The sequence below is a fragment of the Nannospalax galili genome, unplaced genomic scaffold (genome assembly GCF_000622305.1).
Source record: "Nannospalax galili isolate Female #2095 unplaced genomic scaffold, S.galili_v1.0 scaffold324, whole genome shotgun sequence".
Lineage (NCBI taxonomy): Eukaryota > Metazoa > Chordata > Mammalia > Rodentia > Spalacidae > Nannospalax > Nannospalax galili.
The window spans coordinates 2702729-2716588 of record NW_008353027.1 but is presented as its reverse complement, the minus strand read 5'-3'; the positions used below and the strand labels follow the sequence as shown (position 1 = coordinate 2716588).

At 36.6% G+C, this 13860-nt stretch overlaps 1 protein-coding gene across 1 annotated transcript in view; it reads right to left on the bottom strand.

Moving 5' to 3' along the window:
• The window catches only part of Lin28b (lin-28 homolog B), a 148133-nt gene that overhangs the window by 48731 nt on the left and 85542 nt on the right, over positions 1-13860 (bottom strand). The window contains exons 3-4 of the mRNA XM_008850322.1: positions 12056-12240; positions 9519-9590 (exon numbers count right to left, since the gene is read on the bottom strand). Of these exons, the coding sequence (XP_008848544.1) occupies positions 9519-9590; positions 12056-12240 (257 nt within the window). The remainder of the gene's footprint in view (positions 1-9518; positions 9591-12055; positions 12241-13860) is intronic.

Here is a 13860-nt window from a genome sequence, read left to right as displayed (position 1 = left end):
ACTCATTCAATTTTATATCTTACAGGGTTTATACTGAGTTCAATATTGTATAACTGTATTAATTCAACTGTGAATCTAAAAATTTACTGCCACTTTTGAAAGAGATGTATCTTTCCTCTGGAAATTGTTATTGACTATGTTAAAGCTGTAATGAAATGCTTCTTCTAATCATGTGGTTATTAAATAAAATTTAAAACCCCCAAAAAACAAACCAAACTTACTATCATAATAAATACACCATACATTGGCAAAAAAATTAATACAGAATTTTTTATTGCAACAAAATTTTTTTTCTTTGAGAGCAGTTCATGTCCTAGTTTTTAATCTATTTAATAAAGCTAAGAAAAATTAAAACCGCAGTATAAGTGAATGTACAAGAACCTTTTCACAGGCTCTTTGACTTTATCAGAACAGAATTTGATCTGTGCGCCTCGTTAATGGAGACCAGAAGCTGCTGACACCCTTGTTACTTTCCTTGGTTACTTCCTGAGTTTGGGGTCCAGCACTAGAATTTCAGTAGAGGAATTTAGCAGCATAAATGTGGAAATTTTTGATTTATCACCCTTTATTCTCACAGAAATGAAATTGGACATCAAAGCTAGTAGATAAGATATATGAAAATTTATTATTATATTTAAGACATTTAAACCAAAGTAATACTTTAAGTAATGTAATGTTCATTTCAAAACCATACATAAATAATATTAGGGTCTAAATAGATTTCCCTTTTAAAAGAATAACTTTGAAATTCCTACTTCTCACTAGAACTCTGTACTCAAACTATAAAATAAATATTTGATCTAATTTTTTACCAGTAGGTTGTCTAAAAGAAGAAAGCTAAGTAAAGTTACCTTCAAAATCCACATTGTAATGTTATTAGAGTTGCTTCTGGACTTTTCCCCCCATGGACATTATTTTAGTATTTACTATGCTTAGAATAAAACAGCAACCAGAAATCTAATATTCTGACCACTTGCTACTTGTATTCTGACCACCCCCAGGCATCTTGGGTGACCTAGGCAGCACCATGTTGAAGCTCAGCCCCACACAGTGTCTGGCAGAGGGTGATGAGAATGGCACATTGTCTGCTTGGTCTGAACAGGGGTCACAGCAGGGAAAGCATCTGCTAAGATAATGTGAATGGAGGAAACAACTTCAATTGCCTCATTAAGTGATCTCTGGCCAAATAATCACAAGAAGAAAGGACTAGGAAAACTACCCCAAAATTGGGTCTATAATATGGAAATGTAGAAAATTTAAAAGTGCAGAAGAATTAAAGAGATGGGTATACTTGGGTATTCGTTGTACTAACTTCCTTAGGCATTAAATAAGTGAATGAAAACTTGGAAGCAACCATTGAGTTGTTGAGCTGCAGTCTTTGCAAGTCATTGTCAAAAGTAGAAGATGCAAAATCACAGCCACCCAGGACAGGCAAAAGAGAAATAAAGGGCTCTGCAGAGTTTCTTACAGAACACAGCACATGGGAACAGGGAAGGAATACCTACTGGTCTGTATTTAAATTCACGTATGAAAAATATACAATTAAGCTTTAAAAAGGTTTTAATTGTATGAAAAATATAAAAATAAAAAGCTTAAGAACAACTTTTAAGAGATAGAATATAAAACTTTAAACAGTAAAACAGTTTTTAAGAGGTAGCATATAAAACTTTAAACAGTAAACTCTCAAAACGACAGAGAAAAAAGAACAAATCGACTCCACCAGGACAAATGCATCTTCTATTTTCTCCCTTAAAAAAAAAAAACAAACCTATTTTTCTAATAATTCAACAATGTATACCAACAGCTTCTGTTTGGTTACTTCAAATTATGAGACAGTGTAAGGACTTACATTTTATCCAACACTATTAATAAATATTTTGTAATAAACGTTTAATGTTTTCCAGTATAAATTAAGTATCCAAAGTGGACACAAAGTTGAAATGACTAACACCATGACAAAGTATTCTGCATTTCCTGATACTGAGGTCAAGTTGTATGAATTTATTCTATATCATACAATTAAAATTTATTATGATATAAATTTATCTAAGAGTTAAATTTGGGGGGGGGTCAACAAACACAGTAAAATTAGCTTGTTACACCCAGAAGCCAGGTTTAAAATAAGCAAACTATTTGATGACTTTGATGTTTTGCACCCAAAATGTGCTGGCTAATTTTTCCATTCCATTTACCATTCCGGCCTTTAAACTGCCTTAATCTCTTGCCCTCAGATGTTGATCTTGTAAGAATAGGGGTCATAGGTCAGGATAGACAGACCTCAAAGGATCTGGACTATCAATTCATGCCTGAGAGATTTTCTCCACCACAATAGGAACCTACTAAAAAGCAAATTCCTAAATCTAATCACACAAGTATCACAGAGAAACAGTTATTTATTGGAATTTGTTGGTTTACATTTTTAAACATTCCTAGCACCTAAACAGAATTTTAAATGTTCTTTTGTAAAAAGTTCTGGGGAGCTGTGCATATGGAAACATCACCATTGCAAGACTTCTTAAAGTTGCATGGTTATTTCATAATAGAACAGCAAAGTCCAAGTACAGGTCATTATGTTCTGGAATGCTGTTAGGCTGTCAAAAGATGCAGCACTAGATTTCCCAAGAAACCAGAAAGCTTGAAATTATAGCACAGAGATAATGAACAATGCAGTGGCGGCGAGGGAGGGGCCACCACTAGTTCACCTGCAGCTCTCTTGCTCTGAGAGTGGAAAAGGGAACCAGGTAAATATTTTTCACTGTAATAAAACATGAAGCTCTTCACTAAGGAAAGTCTAAGTCAACTTTTCAGCACCTAGATCTTATGACTTCCAGAACATTCTTACAAATTTAAAGTACTTTGAATCCACAAAATTATGGCCTTGTAAAAATAACAATCATACATTCCTGCTTTAATGAAAAGGGTGACTTAACTCTTCTGAGTGGAATCCAAATCAGATATTATATAATTAGCCTCTATTTACACTCATTCTTTCTGGTCATGCTAATCACATCACAAGGTGCCATTTCAATACTGGACTACCAAGAATGTCAAGTTTCAAGTATAAATAAACAGCATCTTTAATCAAATGCCCTTTTTAAAATGACCAAATAAAGGAATTCTCTAGACTTATATGTCAAAAACCTTAGCAATTAAACTTTCTAAACAAAATACATTACTACTTCAAGTTATGCAAATAATGAAAATGTGCTCATGTGCTAATTCAGTTTAAAAGACTACTGCACCAAGTTAAATGGAAGCACTGGCATTTTTTTCTAAGTTACTTTTGAAGAACCAAGTTTTCAAAAACAAGATCTCAAGCTCCGCTGTTGAAAGGAGGACTTCCATTATGATAAGCAGCACTTCTTAGAGTGTGTGGCTGGGTCAAAAGCTGCGGAAGGTTAGGGAGAACAAAGACGACAGTCACTACCCTAGGGGAGAAGCAGAATTAAAAGAGGGAAAAGAGAAACCGCAAACGGAAAACTCGAGCTAGGTATTTGCTAATATAAACTAAAACGTTGTTACATGAAATAGTTAATTCCATATTATAGGCTTACATGATTATTACATGTAAATATAATTGCAAACAAAATAATCCTTTTATCAGCCTCCCTCAAAATTTCACTGTCAGAATTTACATATTTTTCTCACAGTAAATTGTGTTCTTAAGAAACACAATTTAAAAGTACCAAGGCTAAGCTAGTTTTTGTTTGTTTCTTTGTTTGTTTTGTACTGTTCTGAGACAAGGTCTCACTATGCAGCCCTGGCTGGACTGGAATTTGATATGTAGACCAGGATGTCCTTGAACTTACAGAGATATGATTAGGCTAGATTTTAGGAAGAAACATAAGGTTTCTATATTATTTTCATTTTATAAAGAAAGCTCTATGAAGGTTGCTTTTTAAAGTTTTCTGCATCTTTTGAAAATGAACGTAAGAAGAACTAAAAAGTAAACATGAAATTATTTTATTTGAAATTTTAAGAAAACTTAAAAAAACTTATTTATTTATTTATTTTATGTATATGAGTGTTTTGCCTACATGTATATAAATGCACTTGTGTCATGCAATGTCCATGGCTTCAGATCCCCTGGAACTGGAGTTATAAATGGTTGTTAGTTGCCATGTAAGTGCTGGGAACTGACTTAGCAGCTCCTCTGTGAGTGCTGATGTAGAGCTAGTGCTCTTAACTGCAGAGCCATCACTCCAGCCCTAGGAAAAAAATATAAATTATTTATTTATTTGATTGCTGTATATATGCTGGTGTATGTGTAGTGCCAGTGAAAGCCAGAGCAGGGCAACAGAGCCACCATATGGGTGCTGGGAAAGGAACCTGGGTCCTCTGGAAGAACAGCAAGTGCTGCTAAGCCCGGAGCCACTTCTCTAGTTCCCAGAAAAATTTTTTAATATGGAAACCTTAACCATAACAGAAAGAACACTTTTTTAACAGATAATGTTTGAACAATTCATATTATTCATAAGCAGAAATGAATCTTGACTTAAGCTTCACACCACATGTAAAAACTATTATGTAAATGTGAAATGTAAAACTATACTAACAACAAACCATTATCACGACAAAACACCCTAGTAGAGAATGCATGGAAGGAAATGCTATGATCCAGGGTTAAACAAAAATTCTTAAACATGGCATCAACTACAGGTTGATTAAATTGTCTTCATGAGAATCACAAACTTTCACTCTGTAAAGTTATTTAAGAGAGAGGAAACACAAACTACAGAAGAAAAGGAAACACTAGCAAAACATACATCTGGCAAAAGTCCTGTATCAACAATACACATAAAAGCTCTCAGACTGGTAAGAAAACAAGTTAGTGAAAACTGGGCAAAGACACAAGCATCTCACCGGAGGACAGAAAGATGCATAAAAACACCTTAAAAGATGCTCAATATCAGAAGTAATTTCTGAAACGAACATTAAAACTACGGTACTGCTACACTCCTATTAGAGTTGATAAATTTTCTTTTTTTAGAGTTGACAGCATCAATTACTAGCAAAGATTCATAGCAGGTGTACCTTATATACAGATGACAGGAATGCAAAATAGTATAATTACTCTGGAAAACAATTTGGCAGTTTTCTTACAAAGCTAAACATATACCCATATCATGTTATATGGCAATCTGACTCCAAAAATGAAGACTGCTATTCATTAAAAACCTGTCCACAAATCTTTGCAGAACCTGTGTTCATTCCTGCAGTTAGAAAGTCTCCCAAAGCCCCCACAATAGATGAACTGAATAAACAGTGTTGAATCCTCATAATGGAATGCTACTCAGCAATAAAGAAAGAACTACTAATAAATTCAACACTTGTAGATCTCAAAGGCATTACAATGACTGAATTTCAAGACCAGCTTCAAAAGGTTATACAACACATGGCTTTGTCTATATGCGACACACACACACACACACACACACAAACAAAACAAAACAAAACAAAACAAAACAAAACAAAAAAACCCTGTAATATGAAAGAACTGGTTGCCAGGGGTTATAGACGGGTGATGAGTAGCTAGGAATGATAGTAAGCAGTTGTTTGCTAGAGTAGCAGACTGAATAATTATGATGCTGAGTAGAGCAATGTATACATGTGTCAAAACTCACAGAATTATGTACAAAAGGAAAAAAAGTGTTTGTTACTTATGACAATGTAAAAAAATGAAATCAACACCTCAAACAAATCAAACATACAAAAACGTACCAATATTAATTTTCTCTTTAACAAGAAATTAACTGCAATTTTAGCTTTCTAGTACTTCAGCAAACCAAATCAGTTATTTACTATCATTTAAAAACATTTTATTTTTTATGTGTATGAGTGTAGTGGATCCCATGTTGTCAATGCCTGCAGAGGTCACAAGAGGGTGTTAGATCCCCTGGAACTGGAGTTATGGACAGTTATTAGCTGCCATGTGGGTGCTGGAAAACCCAGAAGCCACTGGTTCTGACTAAGACATAAATGAAAAATTTTCATAATGATGAGGAATGTTCCTGAAAGAATGAACTGCATAGGGAGGTACTGTTCTAAATAACAAGACACTGAAGATGTAAAAACGTACCAAAAGGCATGTTTTATATATATATTTTTAAATTACAGTTATGTATCTGTATGTGTATATCTATGTATATATGCAGGCACATGTGCACACAAAGGCCATGAAGCATGTATGGATGTGGATAACTTGCAGGAGTTAGTTCTCTCTTTCTACCACGTGGGTCTTAGGATGGTACTTATGTGATTAGTCTTGGTGGCAAGCACCTTAACCTACTCACTGAGCCATCTAGCTAGCTGTTGTTTTATTTTTGACACAGGGTCTCATGTATCCCAGACTAGCCTCAAATTTGATATGTAGATGAGGATGGCCTTGATCCTCCTGCCTCCGCATCCCAAGCACTGAGATTACAGTGCGCATCACTAAACTGGTTTATGCAGTGCTGGCGATGGAATCCAAGGCTTCGTACATACTAGACAAGCACTCTACCAACTGAACTACAACCACAGCCTCTGAAGACATGTTCTTTATCTGGTTTCTGTGTTGAAAACGAAAAAGCCATAAAAGAGAAATTTTAGAAAACTAAGGAATATTTATTTTCATTTATTTTTCAGTGCTTGAAATCAAACACAGGGCCTTAAGCACAATAGAACCCTCTACCACAACCTCTCTCCATATTGCCAGACCTAAATGAGGACATTTTAATATTGACTACTCGATATTAGGAAAACTATTATATTTATTTTGATAAGGGATAAAGTGCTATGGAATTTATATTTTAAACTGTTCCACAAAAATATTTATAATAAAATATTAGACCTCAGCACACCATTTTTCTACTTCCCTGTATTCTGAAAATTTTTCATGGTAAAAAGTAAAATAAAACAGAAGATAGTAACAATAACAACCATAGGCAGTTATTATGAAAAACAGCATAACAAATTAGCCTAAGAGCTTATTCTTTAAAATACAATGATGCAATAAAATAAAATAAAGTAAAATATAGGGGGGAAAATGGAAGTATTAGAAAAATCTAGACTATTTTATGAGTTTTAGGCTGTTTTGCATAATATTTCGCGAATAAACATGAAAACTGATTCAAGGCAGTCTCATCCTCATTCCTCTGTTGCAGAAAGTACACATGATCAATACTCATAGAAGACATCAATAGTTACCAAAGATTATTTGCCATCTTTAAGACATATTCAGGAATCAAACTGCTGCCTTGGCAATTAACCCAGTCATTAGTGGACAAAGATTCATTTTCTCTTTTTTTCTCATGTAAGTGCATGGTGTGCACGCATGTATACATGTTCACGTGTGTGCAGGTCCGTGGGCATGTGTGTGCACGCAGAGACCCAAGATTGACAAGAGTCTTTCTTGATGACATTTCATCACATTATTTGAAGCAGGATCTCTCAACTGAACCAGAGCTCACTGATTCAAACATCTAGCTACCAGCTTGCTCCAGGAGCCACGGTCTGCCTTCTGAGTGCTGGAGTTACCGAAAGGCTAGCACACCCATCCAGCTTTTACGTGGTTTCTGGGGATCTAATCTCTTCTTCATGCTTTGCCCAGAAAGCACTTTAAGCCCTGAACCAAGCCAGCTACCTAGTCTTAAGACCCATCTCCTGCTATCACACTGTCAAACCTTGCTTCATCATTCTTTCAGTTTCTATTCAGAGGATTCCATGCTTATCTAAATAGTTTATAAAAAGTGGCACATGGAAAACTGGAGCTGTCAATTCTAGTGACAAAGATTACAGCATTGTGAAACAGAGAATTAGAAATACTAGACACCAAATGTGTCAGTGTTAACTAAAATAACAATGTCAATGTCAGCAGTTGCAGCAGTTTTTTACCAGGCTGCCCCACCTTCCACGCTACCAGATTACACTACCTAATACTCCAACTGTAAGAACTTTTGGACTCAAGACAACCTAGTTATGCCGAAGCTAACACCTTGTCAACGTCTTTGTTCCTTCCCAGCTTACATCCTATCATCTCTTTGCAAGTGTTCCCTTCACCTTCAGTGCCATTCCTTCCCGTTGTATTCACAACTAGGAAAATCCCGATTATGGACAACTCATTTTAAAGTCTATTTTCACTATTTGTAGCCATGAAGTCTACAATGACAGGGAAAACACAATGATAGGCTGACTTTAAATTCATGGTCACTGTGGTGGTTTAGTATTTGAACACTTGGAGGTTAGTGGTGCTGTCTGGGGCAGGTCATGGAACCTTTAAGCGGGGAGGTCTACCTGGAGGAGACATATCACTGTGGCAGGCTTTAAGAGTTCATAGCCTGTTTCACTTCCTGTTTTGCTCTCTGCTTCCTGTGCATGCTTAGAGACATGAGCCCTCAGTTTCTGCTCTGGTCACCTCAGCCACCATGCCTCCCCAATACAGTGGGCTCTGATCCTTCTGGAATCATAAGCTAAAATAAACTCTTCCTGTTATAAGCTGACTTGGTCATGGCATTTTATCACAGCAACAGAAAAGTAACTAATACACCTACTATTCTAGCAGTCTTTAGTACAGCCTGAAACTGTTTCTTTTTCACAATGTGTATAACCTTCTTTCTTGATAAAATCTCTAAACTTCCTGTTTTCCATCATCACTCTCAATAGATGATCTTGCTTCAGATTTCACTAAGCAAACGATATAAAATGGTGTGAAATCTCACCTAATCTACCTTCTTATCTACAGGTAGATAAGCCTATGTTCTATGCCTTGTCTCAAGTTTTAAAGAGTAAACCATCTGTGCTCACAACTGGCACTCATAGCTGCACTTAATTCCCAATCTTTCCATCCACTCAAAGAAATTATTCTAGCAGCCATCTCTCTTAAATGCTGTCTTTCTTTCCTACTAAACCGCTGCCCACTGAAACAACCACTCTAGTTTCTTCTTAGCCACACCTCCCTTTTCGTTCCCACTTCTGGCCCCCCCCCCCCCCACGGCTGCATTTGCTGCCTTTGTATCTTCTCCTTTCACTGTACTGATGTGATCCACAGGCCATCACTCCCACCAATCCACTGAGCTATTCTTGTCATGTGTATTAATGACCGCTGTGTTTGCTAAGTGGTTAGAGTCTCAGTGATCATCTGGATTATTTCATTATCAACGTCTCTGAACAGGCCCGACACCTCCTTGATGGTTCATTCCCTGACATCCAAAACAAAAGCCCTTGTAGATTTTTCCATTCCCACTTCCTTTTCAGTCCTCTTTGATGACTCTTCTTCTCAGTGCTACCAAGACCCAGGGCTGGTTCCTCTTGCATTGTGGCTATAAATATCTTTTCACCAAATATTGCTGGATTTTTATCTGCAATCCCAGAACTCCATATCATGCATCGAAACACCTAGTTTGTAATCCCACTTGCATGTTCATTATGGACGTCTAGAAATGTCCCACACCGATCTTTGTAGGTATCGCTCCTTCTGCAGCTTTTCCCATCTCAGTAAATGGTCCCTCCATCTTTCCTGTTGCCCAAGCCAAACAAACCTTGGAATCATCCTGGACTCTTCTTCTCTCACAGTCCACATCTGATCCATCAGTAAATCCTGCCGTCTCCACCTTCAAAACACACAGGAATTTTCGCTCACCACTTCCATGTCTACCACCCCAATCCAAACCACCACCATCTCTTTCTGGTAGCACTGGAAAAGCATCCCTTAGTGAGCTCTAAACTTTCCATCCTTGCTTCTCCAAATGACACTATAGTAACAGCTATAGAAGGTATTTTAAGGAATGTTACCATTTGGATCTGAAATGTTTCCCAAAAGTTCATGTGTTGAAGGCTTGGCCTCAATGTAGCAGTGCTCAACAGTAGAGCCTTTAGGAGGTGATTCACTTTAATATCACCAATAGATAATCCACTGTTGAGTTCATAGCTTACCATGCAATTGGAAACTTTAAGAGGCAGGCCTAGTGGGTGAAAGTGGGTTACTTACCACCACAAGGAAGCCCTCTGGGCTTCTGCACCCCCCCCTCCCCATAAATGTGTATCTTCCTCTCTGTTCCAGGAGACACGAGGTGGGCATGTTAATTTTCTTAAGTTAATTTTCTCAGGAATTCTGACATAACAAAGGAAAGCTTATGAATAAAAGAGATAAATTAGATTAAAAAGGTTATGTTACTTTTAAATTAAAACTTTCCAAAGACTTCCAATTTTCTCTAGAATCAAAGTTCTTATAATTAATAAAGCCCTCTATGAAGGCATGTCCTCCTATCTTATGTTTTTGATTCTCAGCCCTCCACCATTCTCCCTCTTAGTAAAATGAAGAACATTCTAGAAATACACTACTAAAAAAATAAAAACATGGGAAAATAAAGGACTATTTTATTTTGCTTTATTCTCATTTATGTGTTTATCATAATTACTATTACCCTCACCACCACCACTACCACCATCATCATTATCTCTTTGGGAATAGAAAACCACTTTCAAAGCTAAGTACATCATTAAATTTCATATATATATTCACAGACTTTCTTTTGTACAAAATGATCTAAAAACATGGATGGAAACAGAACTTATTCTCTTACTGGATGGCTTTTCAACTCAGAGGGGAAATAGGACTCTACAATAAATGGCTGTGATAACAAGGTAGCAATTTTGAAAGAAAACTAGATCTTTATAGACCTCCTTTCAGAAGAGTTACATTATCATGGGAAGAGAGTGGTTCAATTTAAAATCTAAATTAACAAAAGAAACAAGATAATGTAGATAAATAAACTGCATCTTTTTTGATGCCACTGGTTGAATCAAGGGCCTTGCACATGTGCTGTACTGCTGATCTGCACACCTAGACCAGACTTGTAGCTCTCCTGTCCCAGTCTCTCAAGTACCAGGATCACAGCTACTGGCCCTTGTCATATATTTTTAATTTTGTAATTGGAAAATCCAGATTGTAAAGTCAGTATTCTGCAGAGAGTCATGGGCTTGTTTCTATAAAAATTCAAAATTTCAATTATATTTTTAAACCAGTATTATTAAGGACAAAATATACTTCATAAGATGTAAAAAATATTTCACTTGCTCCAAATAATGACGAATTATCAATAACCACAAACAAAAATCTGAATAGGTCAAAAGACCAGAAATGTGCAATCTATAGAAGAAAAAAAAATAAAATGCCTCTATAAAAATATATTTAACCTCTAATATAGCCAAATAATGTAAAGAAAACACAGAGCTCTATCTCCTTAAGTTACATAATTAGAAAAGATTAAACAAATAACGCTCAGTGAGCTGTCTCACTTCTGAAGTGGTTATATTTTTTGCTCTAATTATTTTGACAGCAGTTCAGAAATAGGTATCAAAAAGTTTTAAATACATATTCTTTGCTCTAGAATTTCCAGTAAGTATTTATCCTCAGGATATAATCACATTTCAAAAAATGTACACATTCATATAGTAGTGCTATTAATTTCAAAATACTAAAAACAGCCTAAAGAGTCATTAGTAGCACTACTTGTTTAAAGTAATTTTTGGTACTTTCGCACAGTGGAGATTTATGCAGATGTTCATGAGTGGAGTACAACAGTCTAATATATTCAATAAAATACTCATAAATTTCAAAATAGCATATATTTTATGATTCCACATGCAATTAGGATTTCAAGTGATTTCTTCCCCTTCATTTTTTTTTTTAATGTTTGGGTTTTTGACATGTGACAAAGCAATCAGTATATTTTCATTTGAAAAAGCAGCCGGAGGACTAGGAAATTCTGTACAGAGAGGCATCCCTGTCTGCTGGGAATTTCAACTCCTCACCTCTGGACTTAGAACAGTCTGGTGATGGCAGCCGAAGGATTATTCTATTCGATGTTTCACGCTAAATGCAGCCCAGCACACTGAAGATAAGTAATTCAAACTGCAAAGTAGACTGCATTCTTGATATTCCTAGTCAACTACATGGTGGTGGCATTTTCTTTTGGCTAGAATTTTTAAAATCCAATAACATAAAGATATAAAGAAACTTTAAAAGTGTTTTCCAAATACAATACACTCCTAAATTAGCCAACAATATGATTACCTATCTCCTTTTGGTCTTCTTTTTTGTAGTGTCTTCCCTTTAGGTCTTCTTTCACTTCCTAAACAGGGGCTCCCACCTGGTCCTGTTACCCGTATTGATTCGAGGCCTTTGGAAGATTTTTTAAATGTGAATTCCACTGGCTCTCCTTCTTTCAAGCTTCTAAATCCTTCCATGAATAGTTTGCTCTGTAAAAGTGGGGGAGTGTAGAGGAAAGTAAGATCATGAATATCACTGCTTTATAAAATATTCCTATAATTTCAAGATTATCAAAGCAGGACACTCTGTTACCCAACACAAAAGCATAGCTATTTATTATTATTATTAGTAGTAGTAGTATTTTTTTTTTTTTTTTTTTTTTTTTTTTTTTTTTTTTTGTAGATTATGGTAAAACTTAGAATGCTGGCAGTTCAAAACAGATACCACTTTATACAAAGCAATTTACTGGCTTTCCAGTGTGCACACCCTCAGGTCACTCATACACCTCAGTAACCCTTCAGTCATCTCTGTAAGTAAGCTCAGTAAATTCACTGGTTTCCCCAGGAAAACTTTAATCAAACATTGGTTTGATACTAGAACCTTAGAAGGGGAAAAACATTGTTTAGTATCCCCAGGAAAAGAACTTTCACAACAGATGAAAAATTTGTTAATGTTATTATGTCTCATAATTATTTAAAAAAATGAGAATGTAAAAGATGTAAAAAGGATTATAGGAATGGAGATGTTTTTCAAAATAAACAGAAAAACGAGAAAGCCTAAGCAAGTGATGAAGGTCTGCGTAGCTTTGTAATGATATATAAAGGATGAGACAAAAATAATATACAGAGCAGATCTGTCTTTGGCAGGATAAGGCTGAGATCCTAGCGGACAGCCTGAGAGGGTGGGTTCGGACCTCCATCAGGGTAGCTGCTCTCAGCTCAGCAAACCGGGAAAGAGTGCGGGGGTTCTGGCCTCCCTTTGGCCTCCAACTACCAGAGGGCCTGAGAACCCAGGGGACAGCCTAACAGCCCCTGGATCCTGCTTCCACTTGGTGGTGAGCTTCCCCTACTTGCGCCATACCATCCCCCTCCCTGGGATTCTATGAGACCCCTCCCAAGAAACCAGGGCAGATCTGGCTTTGGTAGGCTAAGGCTGGGATCTCAGCAGAGAGTGCCAAGTTCTGGCCGCCCTCTGGCCTCCTGTTGCCATAGGTATGACAATGCACAGAACTACCTGAGAGACCCTGGATCCTGCCTCCATGTGATGAAAGAAGCCTGAGTGTACCTGACTGGAACCTGAACTGGGCTTCGGTAGGTACCCCTGAATAGCTGATATGAAGGAATCAGTTCCCTCCAAAATAAACCTGAAAGAACCTGTACCCTGTATCAACCAGCTTTACATAACCATTAAAGAAAGAATCTAGGCACCCGGATAATACAGACAGAAGCATACTTCAACTTAATTCTCATATCAGAATCATAACAAAAGAAATTCACATGCCAGAACCACAACGAAAGAATAATAAAATGGAAAGCCAAAATACTATATCACCACCAAACCCCACCAATCCTGTAGAAGAGTTCTACAAGGAGAACCCCCTAGAAATAACCCAGGACACTGAATTTTAAAGAATCATAGCCAGGCGTGGTGACACACGCCTTTAACTCCAGCACTCAGAGGGCAGAGGCAGTAGGATCTCTGTGAGTTCAAGGCCAGCCTGGTCTACATAGTGAGTTCCAGGACAGCTGGGTTAGAGGGAGACCCTGTCTCAAAAAGACCAAAAAAAAAAAAAAAAAAAAAAGCCAAAAAAATAATCAAGGAATTCAATG